General features: G+C 43.3%; 1 protein-coding gene across 3 annotated transcripts in view; it reads right to left on the reverse strand.

The window, feature by feature from the left end:
• LPP (LIM domain containing preferred translocation partner in lipoma) overlaps window positions 1-14,444 on the reverse strand; it is a 311,346-nt gene that overhangs the window by 16,007 nt on the left and 280,895 nt on the right. For all 3 annotated transcript variants that reach the window (XM_015637754.3, XM_015637755.3, XM_015637753.3), the window contains 2 exons: window positions 3,581-3,759; window positions 408-528 (listed from right to left, as the gene is read on the reverse strand). In XM_015637754.3, the coding sequence (XP_015493240.1) occupies window positions 408-528; window positions 3,581-3,759 (300 nt within the window). The remainder of the gene's footprint in view (window positions 1-407; window positions 529-3,580; window positions 3,760-14,444) is intronic.

A 14,444-nucleotide genomic window follows, 5' to 3' on the forward strand; every position in this document is an offset into this window, starting at 1 on the left:
CATGTTTATGTGTCCATTAAAATTCTTCAACCCAGAGCCATATGCTGAGTTTCCTGTACAATCTTGCTTAAATCCTAACATGCATTAGCTTTCATTTTAAGAACATAAAGATGAGCTACATTTGTGTCCAGGCTATAATTTATGAAGTTCTCAAGTATTAAGCCATAATTGCCTGAGTCACATTCTTTTGCTCTTCTAATGAACCTGTTATAAACAAGGGACCTGATTTTCCTCTCAATTGCGTGGATATAAATGAGGGAAAATTCCTTGCTTGCTGAAGTCAATGAAGTAATTTGATTGTAGAGCCAGTGTTACAATAGGGTATGCCTGTTGTGTGAGCAACATGAGGTGGTGATGAAGTCAAGGCAACCCTTGCTTTCTGTCCCTGCCATGACAGGAATACCAACCTCGCACCGGTAGCACTGGACATGGAAATCGCGATCCAGGGCAACAATGCGCACGGTCTCCTCTTGTCCCGGGGCTGGCATGATGGGCTCCTTACACACAGAACACCTTGGGGCAAATTTCCTGAGGAAGCAAGAGACAGTCATCCTCAAGCTTGGAGCCAAAGTTTTTGTTAACTGGGCCATTTGTACAAATGCCTTTGTGTACATTTGTACCAACACACACACACACACACACTCACACACACACACACACACGTGTGTGTGCACGCACAGCTCCCTCCTCAAAAAAAAACAGGCAGAAGCACTTTAGTCTTACAAGGCAACTTCAGGCATGTAGGATATTAAAGAACATTTATTAGGAGAGGACTTATAGAACTTCTGACATGCAGCAAAGCTTTTTGCCTGCCCTAATTAACAACTAAAGTGCCTGTTGAATGACCTTCGATTGTGGCACCTATGCAGTGCCACAACCCTCAAGCCTCTGAGAAAATCCATGCAAATCCCAAGGTTAGAAAGATGACCAGGATCTGCTTTCTCTTGAAAACAAAAATCAAACTATTAAAATTTGGAGATTGGAAGAAATGGTTTAGAAGTATGAAAAGAAATGGTAAAAAGAATTGCCTTGTGCTAACACGCATCTGTTGTGGTTTAGGCCATCCACTTTAAAGTTCCAAGCCATCTTACCCTCTTATGCACACAGGAGCACATTTCTGGCTGTGCTCACTCAGACAAGAAGCATCAGGGCAATTCTGACTTGCTGCATTTTCTAGCTAAAACCAACTGTTATACAACAGGGTGTTGTCCAGGCTTAAAAGGGAACAGGTCTGGGTGCAGGGACCCCAATGTTCTCTCTTCCAGTCAGCCTGACTTCCAATTGTATAGTGACAATAACTCACTGCATGAAGAGACTGACTTGAGTCAGGGTCAGCTCAGGGATCAAGAGAAGCCCTTTCTTTTTCCCTTCTATTGCTCACCATAGGACCTTCTAGATAATTCACCCATGTTCTGTGTTCCATCTGGTTTTGCTCCCCTCAGGTCCCATGAGAAGTGGCCATCTCTCCTCCTAGGCTTGGGAACATTTAGCCTGTGGTGAATCATTATCTGCTGTTTTCTTTCAAAACCTACTGGTGCCAGTTTCCTGGCTGCAAATTCTGCCTACAAAAAAGGAAACACCCACAGAATCTGCTGCCATGTAATGAGAGCCAGGGTCAGGGGCTGTGGAGTGACAGAGGGCAAAGCTTATAGCAAACATCAGAACACAAGGAGATCAAAGGCCCTTCTCTTCTGAAACGCCTAGTAAGGATTGACTCTGCCACCCAGCCTGTCACATGAACCACCTCAGAATTAACTATCTTAGAAAAGAAAAAGAAAATAAAATCTATCTGTGCCAGGAATAAAGAAAAATATTAATTTCACTGGCAGCAGATGAAAGATGCCTGTGTAGCTGTGATCTAATGAAAGAATGAATTAAACAGTGGCTATAACGAGTGCTCTGAAAAATAACCTAAATGGATCATGATATGACCGGAGCTGTGATGGCAATTAATTATGTGCAGCTTCATGCAGGCCCTTCCTTGTGCCATTTAGCTCAAATGGTACTTAAAAAATACTTCAACATTTCTTTGTCCAGGCTACCGTGAGTAATTCATTATGAGACAAATATTATCTCCCAGGATCCTGAGATCATTCCTGCAGATTTCAGGGGATGTGGATCTGTTACTGTGGGGCCTGAGTTCAGGGGGTAGCTGAGTGACAGTGTGAGTGTCAGCTACGGTTTTATTATCAAGAGGATGAGGATGTAGAACACTCAACCTCCAGATCAGGAGGACATGTCATCCCTAATCCATTAAAACTGGGCTGGCCAAAGTACTGCAAAATGTGTGGTTCTGAATGTCACATTGGGTCTTGTGCTATTCCCATCACCTTCCCTTCTTTAGGCATCACCCTCAATCCTTCACTCAACAATTTTCATGTCCTTCCTTGCATTGACAGCCTCCCACTTTCCACTCTCAGAGCCCTGAGGTCTGCATGCAGCCACTGCCAAGAGGCTTCAGTGTGGGACATCAGCTCTCTTTCTCCTGAAAGCATGTGAGCCCTTGGCCTGTGGGGCTTTGGGAAGGGGCACTCTCCACATTGTTGAGGGGGTGTGAGGGAAACCCTTCAGATGCCTGAATGGTGCATAAAACTCCTGTTGGGCCTGTGCTCAGGACCACATTTTACCTTACACACAACTGGTAGCACAGGAAGGGAAAGCAACACAGCAGCTGCCAATTAACCCAGCCTAGCTGAGCTACAGGGAACATCCTCCTGTTGGATTCTAACATGCCAGTTAATTGTGGCTGCTTCCCTTTCTGTCAAGTCAGCCAGCTTCTTTGAGCTTTCAGACGCACACACTGATGTCATGAGGCTCTAATTAAGTCTACCCCCTTAGAAATTAAGAGGTAGATGGTTGAGATGTAAACTCACATTTGTCAGTATTGATTTCATCTTTTAATTGAGGGGTGTAATGTATCTGTCTTTTCCATACAGGGCAAACATTTGTGCTCTGATTATATCTACCTGTCTTCCCTAGATTAGTTGGGATGATGGGGGTGGCAGCGTGTCAGTGACAGAAATTACTTGCAGCTATACCTTTCAACTTACTTTAAATAGCAGTTTCACTATAAATTATTACCAGGGCTGTATTTTTAGTAGCTTAAAAAAGCTAATTAGCAACTAGAAACAAAAGGAGCTCTGAGCAGCCTGTGGCCACTGAGATCCCTCTAGGAGGTAAGCAAACACCTGCAGAGTGCAGGAGGACAGGACCTCTCTTAATTGCCCAGTGGAAGAAGCAAGGAGCTGGTGATGTGAAAGTGCAGGTAGAGGCAGTGAAGAGAAACATGCACAGTGAAAGGCAAAGGGAAGGCAGAGCACTTAAAACAGAGGGACACAGAGGTTATCCCTCAATTCAGCTCTAAGCAAAACAGAGATCAAGCAGAATCGTCCCATAACCAATTAACCTTGTATGCCACGGTGTGCCTGCCTGGAGCAAAGCTCTCCCTACTGTTTAAGAGGCTTGGGAGGAAGTGGCATAGGGTTCAGAACTTCCTGAAAGCTCAGTCTGAAAAAGGAGAATTTTTAGGGCCAAAAAACAAAGACAACAAGCAAAGCACTGACAGCAGCTTAGGCCTTACTTATGGAAATCCTCAATGCAGTGGATGTTGCCACCAGCATCCACAGTGAAGGGGATCCCATCCAGGCTGCGGTGGCACATCACACAGGTGAAGCAGTGGGGATGGTAGGCCTTCCCAGTGGCTCGGAGGATCCTCTCCATGATGGGCTTTGCGCAGACGCTGCATTGCTCCAGAGTTTTCTGCAAAGAAAACATACACAACAGATGTGAGCACCATCTCAGCAGGACACTTACAAAGGTCAGCTGGGTTGGAGGCTGCTGCTGATCTGCTTGGAAGCTTCAGGTACTTTCATTTCTTCTAGATAAAGTGCAGTCAACAGTTATCAAAGAGTATGATAACAGCACAGGGCCTGGGTCAAGCCTTTAGAACAGTGTGAGAACACAAACCAGAGCCTTCTCTCAGCAGCTCTGACAAGTGATCAGAGATGGTTCATCAGGTGGGTTATCTGAGACACAGCAGCCTCTGTAGCCAGGAGCACGTGAAGGAAGGAGTTGTGCAGCCAGTACTCCTGGGCTTTTGCCTCTGGACTGCCCAGTCCGAGTGAGCTTTTGCAGAGGAGTTCATTAGAGACAAGTTCCACAGAGGGCAGTGCTAAACTGAAGTGCAAACTCCTGGGGCTACAGAGAGACCCTCTAATTACTTTGCCAATGAAGATCCCATTAAAATATCTTTATCTGCCTTGTAGGAAAATCTTGATCTTCCTCTCTCACCACAGAGAATACTGCTAAATCTGGGGTGAGAACAAAGCAGTGGCTGCAAGGAAAGCATCCACAAGGACAGGAATTCAGGATGACTTAAATGCTTCATTTATTTCTGGCCCACGATGTTTGAGATAATGACTGTGAAATTCCAGCTCTAAGGCCATGATCCTTGCTGCACAGGTTTTACATACTAGCCTGCTCCTAAAGTGCTGCAGCCAAAAAAAATCCCACTTTTCAAGTGGGGTCCATTGAATGATTCATCTCATTTCAACCCTCACTCACCCTTGCAGTTAATTATAGAAACACCAAGATAATTCTGTTTCAGATGGTTGTCTGTGAGCCACACCAGCCCTTCTGACACCAGCTGGATAACTAACCATTTCAAAGCAAGCACTTTTTAAAAGACACATGCCATGAATGGAGGATCCAAACCACATAGATACAAACAATAAATCTGTGACACTGATTTGGGTAATTTCACTGCTCTTTAGAAAAGCGAACTTCACCTACTATTCTTGCTTGATGCACCTGAAGTTATCAACCATCATTTGTATTTTGGGTGAGGTAGAAAAATCTATCATTACACTATTGATTATTATTTAGATAGACAGAAAGAGGGAGGTGAGAAAAAAAAGAAAATATCTAACAGGACAGAAATATAGAAAGCATTTGAAAGGCAGATCTTGTTAGCAAACAAAGGAAGGCTAAAGTTCTGCTTCCTCATGCAACAAAATTCCCAGGGAAAGCAGTGCTTTGACTGACTGTATTATTATTGCTTCTCTGAGCCAGTATTCTCGGGGGCAAGATCCAGTCCTTACATGTGCAACCAAAAGGTATTGTAAGGAGATGAATCACCCAGGAGCTCAGAAGGTTCTACACTTGCACATTTGCTCTCAGACATTATCTCTGGGCTGCATGTCAGTGGTAAGGTACAAACATAGAAATACGTGAGTTCCTATCAGAGGATCAGAAGCACTGGTTTTGGAAAGGTCGATATGAAAAGTCCTGAATTTCAACCCGTATGAGAACTGCCTCACACATTTGTAAGGGGAGCACAGCCAGAATAGCATTGAACTCAGGCTGGATTTTGCTTTATATCTTATAATAATGGGCAGGAAAGAATGACTGCTGGCCTTTCTGTCTGGTTGCTGTCACCATCATCATCATTATAACTGTGGCTGGTATGCCAGAAAAAGCAAGGTCAATAATTTTCTCCATGGAGAAATAACCTGGCAGATTTACCATTTTGCTTTGCATAAGCAGATCACATCATCTCAGTCCGCATCCATGTGGCTCTCTGTGTTTTTCTGCCAAGGAGGGAAGGCAGGATACCTGCGGATACGGATGGAAGATTGTGCCATTCATAAGGCATTTGCTATGAAACTTTCTGAACACACTCAGGTATGGAGTGTCTGCCTCACCAAGTCACTGCTTGCCTCATTTCCAACAGTTGCCAACAACAGAGGCCAAAGTATGACAACAGGGTAAGCAAAACACAGAAATTCCTTGGGATTTGCTTCCAGTCTCCACTGATTACTGGTTTAGGGACTTCCTGAGTCAGAGCTTGGCTTCCCCATACTTTACCTCAAGTAGATGCTTCTCCCATAAACTTTCCTGATTGAATTTTGAATTCTGATAAACACTGATCCCCCACAACATGACCAGGAATTCTGTGGCTTACTTCCACGCTGGGGACTGATCTGTTCAGCAGTTCTCCTGGTCTGCTATTGCAGCCCACCAGGGACTGTGACCAGAGCAGGCACCTGCAGCAGCAATCCATGCTGCAGAGGGGTGTAGCACCAAACAGCACGGCCTGGAACGGCTCTCACCATGCATCCAATCAAACTCCTGCTCACACATTTCGGGGACACAGAGTTTAAGCCCATGAGGGATCAGTACAACCATCCTGTCTGACATTCCATGTTAACACTGATCTTGCTGGAAACTGCAGTTGCCAGGACAGCAGGCAATCACCCTGCTGGATCATACCTTCTGAAAACACATCTTCTGCTCCCAAATCTCAGCTCAGTCACAGTTGGACATTCTCACAGCTAAGTAAGACAAGCATTATAAATTAACTAACTCCTGATTAAACTTTCTATACAACCTGAAGATCAGACCTGGGAAATTTATTCTTTTCATCCTTCCAAGTCTGTACCAGTAAGGAAAAACAAAGTCATTAGTTTCAGACTCCAGCTCACTCCCTGTCTGGGAGTGTGTTTGCTTAAGCCTCTCTCCTTGCTAGAACCCTGGCTGGCTCAAACCCTTCTCTTCAAGGTGTTACCAGATGATGCCAAAGGGAAAGCTTCCTTGATTCACACCCACTTGACATCAGGTTGCTGTAAGGCAGGATTTGGCCTGTGAAGCTACCAGGGTTTTCTTTGATTCTCTAATCAGGTTATCCCACATGCCTAAGTGCTGCCCCAGCAGCTAACAACCTGCACAAAGGTATTTCTGCACATTATGGGAACAGCATCCCTACAGGATTTTAAGTTTAGCTTCTTGATTTTGCTCTTTTACAGTTAGTCTAACTCTCCTAGCACCTCCTGGAGCTTTCAGACCTTCAAAAAGCCAAACAAGATGAAGAAAAATGCCTAACTGGTCTATTTTCCTTCTTTTCTCTCCAGCTGTTGCAAGCCTGCTCTGTAATCAACAGGTAGAGCTGAATGTGTCTGATGAGTTACACTGAGAGCCAAGGCAAGGCACACAGAAGGAAGATGAGAAACAGCTAGGAAACATCAGACTGAGGGGTTGTGGCCAGATTCATGTCATAAGAATATAGACCACAAATCTAGTGTGGGCTGAGGGTAAAATTTACCATTCTTTTCCCATATTTTTGGCCAAGAGGCAGGGAGTGCCCTTGTGTCTCCAAATCCAAGTAATTTTTGGGGGGTTTGAAAGCACAGGGAAGGAACCACCCATTTCTAAATAGAAGGTTGGCACAGTGTTTAAGGCTGAGCCTGGGTCCATGTCTCTTGAGGGCAGAGTATCCATGGCAAAGAAAAAAGAATCTCACATGGGGAGAATAATGCACCCTAAATAACCTAAATAATAAGAAAAATAACCCCAAGCAAAAATACACTAAAGCACAAAGAAAGAACTATAATGACCAGGACATCATGAATCATCTTGCAAGTTAAAATTAAGAGACTTAAACATGTATAACACAATCAGAATCCAAGTGAGAACAAGCTGCTTGGAAGCAAGCATCTAGCAAGTGGTGGTTGGAGCTGACCTCCCTAGAGCAATACTTGTCCCTTCAGAAACCACAGAAAGCCAAAGGGAGTCGCTCTACAGATTTTAGGTTTAAACATGGGACACAAAGTAAAAATTCCAACTGGGAACTGGAAAGACTGGGAAAGACTTGAGGGTTGCAAGAGCCACGGAAGACTGGAGCTGGGGGATGTCTGAGTCCTCCCCTGAAGACTCACATCCCAGATGGCAAGGTGGCAGAGGCTTTGGGGAGCAGAGGTGCAGTGACAGCCCACGGGCTGCAGCTCATCCCACTGCCCTAATGCTGCAGATGATAACCCCACCTAACCAAACGTGGGGGATAGCAGTAACTCACAGTGTCATGCCAGCACAAGGACTCTCCCACAATGACCCAGCAATGAGTGCAGAAGAAAAGCCACACAGATTAGTCATTGCTTCTTCTGCATTGGCAATTCATCCCAAGCTCTAATGAACATAAATAATGTCTCCTGCACTCTCAACAGCAGACCGAGGAGAGCTCACGCACAGGGACACGAACATGGTATTGCTTATTTTACTGGGAGAGGGGAGGGAAGTTGCTGGAATAAATTACATTGGCAGCTCATGCACAGGGACACAAACTCACTTTCTGTAAGCACTGCAGAAGAAGCACATTTTTTGAAGTGACTGAGCAGAGATGGTTTTAAGCTGCACGAATGAAATGTGACTGTTGTGCTAAAAACAGGCACATGGTCAAATACTATAGTTGAACTGTAACTTAGTAAAGTGTGGTAAGTGACATGCTTTAAATCTTGTGACTCCGTCCTTCATTTCCTCAGACAGGAGGAGAGCAGAGCAGCAGACATTTTCCCCTTTGTGGGATATTTTTTGAGGCTTGAAAATGTTTCCATACTTAAGCAAAGACAGAACACTTTAATCTCAAGAAGCCTGGTGAATTTATAAACCTCAAATTAGATCAGGTCAATTGAAAAACTGCACTTCAAAATAATTGCAAATGGTTTCATTTAGGTTTTGGGTCTGAAAACATATAGTTGTATTATAAATTAAATATAAAGCAGAAAATGGTGGAGGGGTTAAGTGTCAAGATGTAATTTCAACACTTTCAAACACTTTTTGGCATTATTTCTAGAAAAGGAAAACCAAGACCTGATTTCCACCCAAGGCTCCCCAGCTGCTATCTCTACAGATGGGTTATATCCTGGCAAACATAACATTTAACTCACCAATAGCCAGCATGAGATTCCTTCCTGCATGTATGAGGAGAGAAGTTGAGTGTGAGTTAATCCTTTTCACTTTACCTGACCAGCTGGACACATTATTAGCAGAGGGTGACACTCCCCTTCTTGCTGCTCTGAGGGGTACTTTTAGCAAGGGAGAGCACAGCAGAAGGACCTTGGCTGGTGCTCTGACCTTCAGACCATGCTGCCACAGCTGCATCAGTGTGTTGGGGCAAGAGATGTGACCCCTGACAGCCTAATTCAGACAGAGATAAATTTACATAAATTTAGATGGCATAGCTTGATTTGCTAGGAGATGGAAAGGAAGATATGGGAATCAATTATATGAGCAACTCTGCAATGTTATCAGCACGCTGGTAATGGGTCTGAACTGTGCTTACAGCTACCCCTTGCACAGTGCAGACTCAGGCCCTGGAGGTTACTGTATTCAGTGGCTTTCAAATTGTTCTTCCACTCGGCTCAGTTTGTAGTGGCTTTCCCAGCACAGTAGCAATACCACAGCTGGTATGCTTCTCCTCTGCTGGAATTTGCTTTTCTTGTCAGGAAAACTGAATTCAGCTTTATAGTTTTGGACTCGGAGCAGCTGGAGGTGAATCTGGCAGAAAGTCCTCTCAGCATACAGCATGGAGGAGTCCCTTCCCCTTGCCCTGTAACTATTAGAGAAAGGCTAGATGTATTTCATGGCTTGTGTTAGTAGCAAAGATAACAATGGCATGCAACCGAGCCCACAAATGTGCAATAACAGAAAGGCCATGATGAAAGTGGAACAGTGCTGGAGAAATGCTTCTCAAATGATAAGCAGATGTCAAAATATGCTCTACAGTCAGAGGAAGGAGCTCCATTTTTCTTATCAAGTGAAGGCTGAGGGATGGCTTTGCCATTGTTTGAGCACACCAAAGGCTGAAGGGGAAACTTGGAGAAGGCTGCTGGGCCTGGCAGGCACACAAGCTGGCCATACTACCAGCAGAAAGAATTATATTTTTAATGCTGAATGTAATTAATGTTTGGAGCAGCAGAGGCAGGAACTGGGTGGCTTCTCTGATGCTCGGTACCAGTTTAGATAAGGCCTGCATCCCTTTCTAGCACCGCCAAGCTGAGAGTGATGAAGGAATATCAGGGTTAAACAATCTGCTCTGCGTTATGCTCAATGTCCAACCACAGCCACATTGACTCCTTCCAGCTAAAAATCCACAAGAAGCCTTGCACTGGAAATTACTTAACAAATTTTTGGTACTCAAAGCTACTCATCTTCTGTACATTCCTTTATGTGACAAGAGAGATCTTTGTCCCTTTAAAACGGCAGAGCCTGTGAATGTAAGAAATGAGGGAATTGTCCTCTAAACTGGTAGGCTGGAAGATAAAATGCCTGGACTTCTGGCTTTTAAACCAAGTAGCTGCCACAGGCAAAGCATTCCCATGTGCTTCAGCTGGCCTGTAAATAAAATGGCTGTAGAAGTTACATATCCCAGTGAGAAACTGGATATTGTTAGGTTTGATAAATACTTGTGAAGTAGCCTGTGTGCCTAAATGGTTACTTAATGGAAACAAGATATTATTAACAGAAAAAATTAAATTCTTTTTTATCTGTAATGACTTGCACACATCTCAAAAGTCAACTCTGGGTGGTGCAGTACCAGAGAACAGCACCTGAGCTGTTATCCAGAATACTCCAGTGTGGCTACAGCCATTTGCAAGAATAAAGTAATTTAATATTGGGGAAATGCTTACAGTTGACTTTAAAATAGCATAGAGAGTAAAAAAGTCTATGTATGTGAGATTTTTTTCAGCAACAATAATTATAGTTGCATGGAATACTACAGTAAACCAAACAATTGAAAGCATCCTTAGCAACTGCTATTTAAAAGAACATTGTTTAATGTTTCAGTAATCAGCTCCAGTCCCTTCAGTAATTTTCTAGTGAAGTTGCATTTCCAAACCTCCTCACATCTTGTCTATTGCTCTGGGAGCTGCACATTCCCCAGAGAACTGAAGCAGCACATTGTGCAGCAGAGTTCATCTTGCCATTAGCACTGCCACCACATCTCACCCCAGGTATGAAGCAGCATAACCACGTGAAATCGGTCACTGCACACCAGGACTGCAACAGGCCCAGAAAACATCCAGCCAGGGAGCTGGGACAGGCTTTTGGAGCACCAGAGAGAAAAACATCTGTAAAGCACAGCAGTACCAGCAGAGCACGGGAGATGAGCCTGCCTTGGCAGGGAGGGATGATCTGATAAGACAGTTTCCATCTCTGATTCCTTCAATCCAACGAGATCCTAAGTGCACGACCAGACCTTCATTCCAAGACATTGCATAATACTATGCCTGGCGCAAGAGGCTGATTTTCGAAGATTTCTAATTTGAAGGAAATCCCTCAAAATCCCTCCCAGAATGTCAGAGGTAAACAGTTTGTTCAAGGCTCCAGCAGCTGAGACAAACTGGCACAGAGCTACTGCGGAAATCCCTGGGCTGTGTCACACAACAGCAGCCGTGCCTCAGCAGATTAGTATTGCTTCACACACTGTGGTCCCTACCTAGGGAGAAACCAGCCCATGGCTTTGCTCAATGAAGAAAGATGTGTTTGAGGATTTGTCAGGACTCTTTTTCCACTGAAGTGAACCTTGGTAGCTTTAAAAACTATGATATTCTATTAGCTTTGCTCCTGAGGGACAGGGGGAATACATGTCAGGTTTTGATAGCCTGTGCTTTTATCTATTTTTAACACCCACACATCAGGTGAGAGCACCTACAGACCATACATAACTCAGGGCTCTGCAGAACAAAGTGCTCTGGGGGATAAAGCAAAGCTGTTCGTTATTCCCAAGCACTTCCAGTCTTTGTGCTGTTGATGTAGCTCTGCTTGCCTTACGTGTTCTTGCCACCAAATAAATTCCTCAAAACATGATGTGCCTGACCTTGCACGCTGCCCTGGGAGTTTTGCCTAAATAAAGGTTCTGTCCTGTTGTGATTACTTTCTGCACAGGCAGCAGAATTCCATGCAGCTGGGAGATGTGGCAAACATCGAGCAGATACACTCTCCTCCTTGTTTAGATACAATTGTGGACAACACAGAGATTTCAAGCTTAATTAGCAGTACCAAGGAAGCTGTTAGAGAGGCATTTCAAACCGCTTGCAGTTTAAGCTGATTAGAACTTGGTGAAAACAAAACAGTGTAGCAAATCGTTAGGCTAAAATTCAAGTCAAACTGAACCGCATCAAAGGAAACAGAAAGTGACTATCAGCAAGATGTGGGCTTTTTTTCTTTTCTTTTGGTGAGGAATTTAATTTCATAGCCTTTAATAAACCAAATCCAGGCTTGCCACTCTGGCAAGAAGCTTAACCAAAATAACATTGGAACTCAGAGCTGACGGACCAAAGAAACTATAAATTGGTCAAATCCGGGCACAATACAAGAAAAAAAATCAAAAATTCCATTCAATTTTCCTGTTTTAGAATTTTGATGTAACTGACCATTGACATGGAAATGTTATCTTGACCTTAACTGCTAAAGCTGACTTGCAGAGGAAAAAATGACTGAGACTCTGACATCTCTGGTTATTTATAGTTCCCCCTCACTCTCCTCTTTCTTGGTAATTTTACATTTGAAATGAGTTCTCACCTGCCATGTGTTTCCTGAACAACTGTTCGAGCAATGCAAGAATTCGTGATATAAAAACCATCAAGTAAATGAAACCTCATTGATTAAAATGGAAAACGAATTTTAGTTGGAAAGTCTTGTCAGTAAATCAGCATCCAGCAAAGCTGGGCTTGCTTTGGTTACAGATTGAACACTACAAGCTTTATAACTACAACCTGTTTAAAGCTGGATTTTATTGCCTCCTGTGTTCTCCAAGAGAGATTTATTTCCTGGAGAAACAAAACAAAAACAAAAACAAAAACAAAAAACAAACAAAAAAAACCCCAAAAAAAAAACAAAAAAAAAAGGGAGAAAGACAGGGCTACTGCTCAAGAGTCTGGGTTCTTCTAGAGTTTGTAAGAAAAAAACCCAAATTAACAAAACAGAATCCTTCCCCTTCACTCCTTGAGAATAAAACCCCCTAATATATCTAAGCCACAAGGAAAGACACACAATCTATTTTCCTCTGCTTATTTCAAGTCACAGATAAGGGCATCTCCAAGTCATTTCTAATGGCTACTAAATAAATTAAGTATTTTAGCTGGATATCAGTTTAACAGCTCCCCCTTCTACGTTAATTGATCAAACAGAGAGGATGCAAAGCTTTTCCTGAAGGTCTCATAGAAGTCACCAGAGAAATTTATTTTTCCTAGTGGCAGGGGCAGAACACTGGAAACTCAGGGTATTTGGCTTCTGTCCTTGGTTCACCAGTGACTCAGAGAATAATTTTATTATTTTTCTCCTATGTTCTTCATATTATCTTTGAAGTGGCTTTAGTCAGCTATTAGGGGGTGCTTGATGCTCTGAAGATGTGGAGTCACATCTCTATTGTAAACACCAAAGTTGGCACCTGGAGCTACCAAGAAATAAACACCTCTCCAAACTGAAACAAAATAAAAACCCAAGCAAGAAGGTAATGAGATTTGCACAGAATTTCATGGAGCTTTTACTGAAACACCTTTTGAGTGCAAGATAATGTTTTTTCAGTGTATATGTGCAAGTTGTGAAATACAGGTCATTGCAGCAGTTCAGCATAAAAATAGCTGCTTTTAATAGATAACGTAATCCAGTATAAAGCTTGGAAAAAATCTCCCCCAAAACTCTCACAGCACTTGGATGCTGCTGCTACCCAAACTGACAGTGAGAATATGATTTGCCCAAATCCGTGATATGTTTCCTAAAGAGTTGCCAAATACATTTATGTCCCTGATGTGAGGAGAACATCTTGGAGCCTTTGGGGCAGTGGGAGACTTATCTGTGCCTGAAAGCTGAGGGCTGAAAGCTTTGTGGGTGCTCTGAGGTTTTTCCAAAGGGAGAAGGAGTTTCTTTTTTCTTGAAGAAAGCCTCCTGAGTGAAATGTCTATTTTTAAAGACTCTGTAAGAACACAGGAAAACCCACAGACAATCGGCACTGGCCACTGTCAAGAATAACAGAACCCAAAATTTAGTGAGTCAATGTAAGGCAAGAACTGTACTAAACTCTCTCCCCTCTACACCAAGACTAGAAATTTCATTTTTGGGGGTGCAGGATTTCTTCAGAGGTTTGAATTGAATTATTTCCTGGAGCAACGCCTCTTCTTATATCTAGAGTCAGACTCTAATTGGAAATAAATCCAGGCTGCTGACTAAGTCCAGGGTCAAATATGTCACCTACCAGGTACGGAGATTATTTTTAGAGGCAATGACATCCCTACTCTTTTCATTCAGTTGACCTCAATGTATGATTCAGTTCCTTGTCTGGGAAAGCAAGTTTGAGCCACCTGCTGAGATAAGAGTGACAAAGAAGGAAAGGATACAAAACTAGGAAATTGAGATGGCTATATAAGAAGAACCCAGAGAAGGCAGGGCACAGAAAAGAGAACTTCCCAAAGAGGTCAAGTGAGAGGTGAGAAAAGCGAAGGCTGGAGACTGATATTCCACCCTGGGAACTCATCCATCACCTTCCTTCCTCCACTGTGAGATAATCTCATCCACAAAGACAGAGGTAGACAAAATGATTTACATCAGTCTCTCTGCACCTCTTGCCCACCTCTGAGGGTGCTTCTGCCAGAACTCAGCTTGCTGTACAGCAG

The sequence above is a fragment of the Parus major genome, chromosome 9 (genome assembly GCF_001522545.3).
Source record: "Parus major isolate Abel chromosome 9, Parus_major1.1, whole genome shotgun sequence".
Classification (NCBI taxonomy): Eukaryota; Metazoa; Chordata; class Aves; order Passeriformes; family Paridae; genus Parus; species Parus major.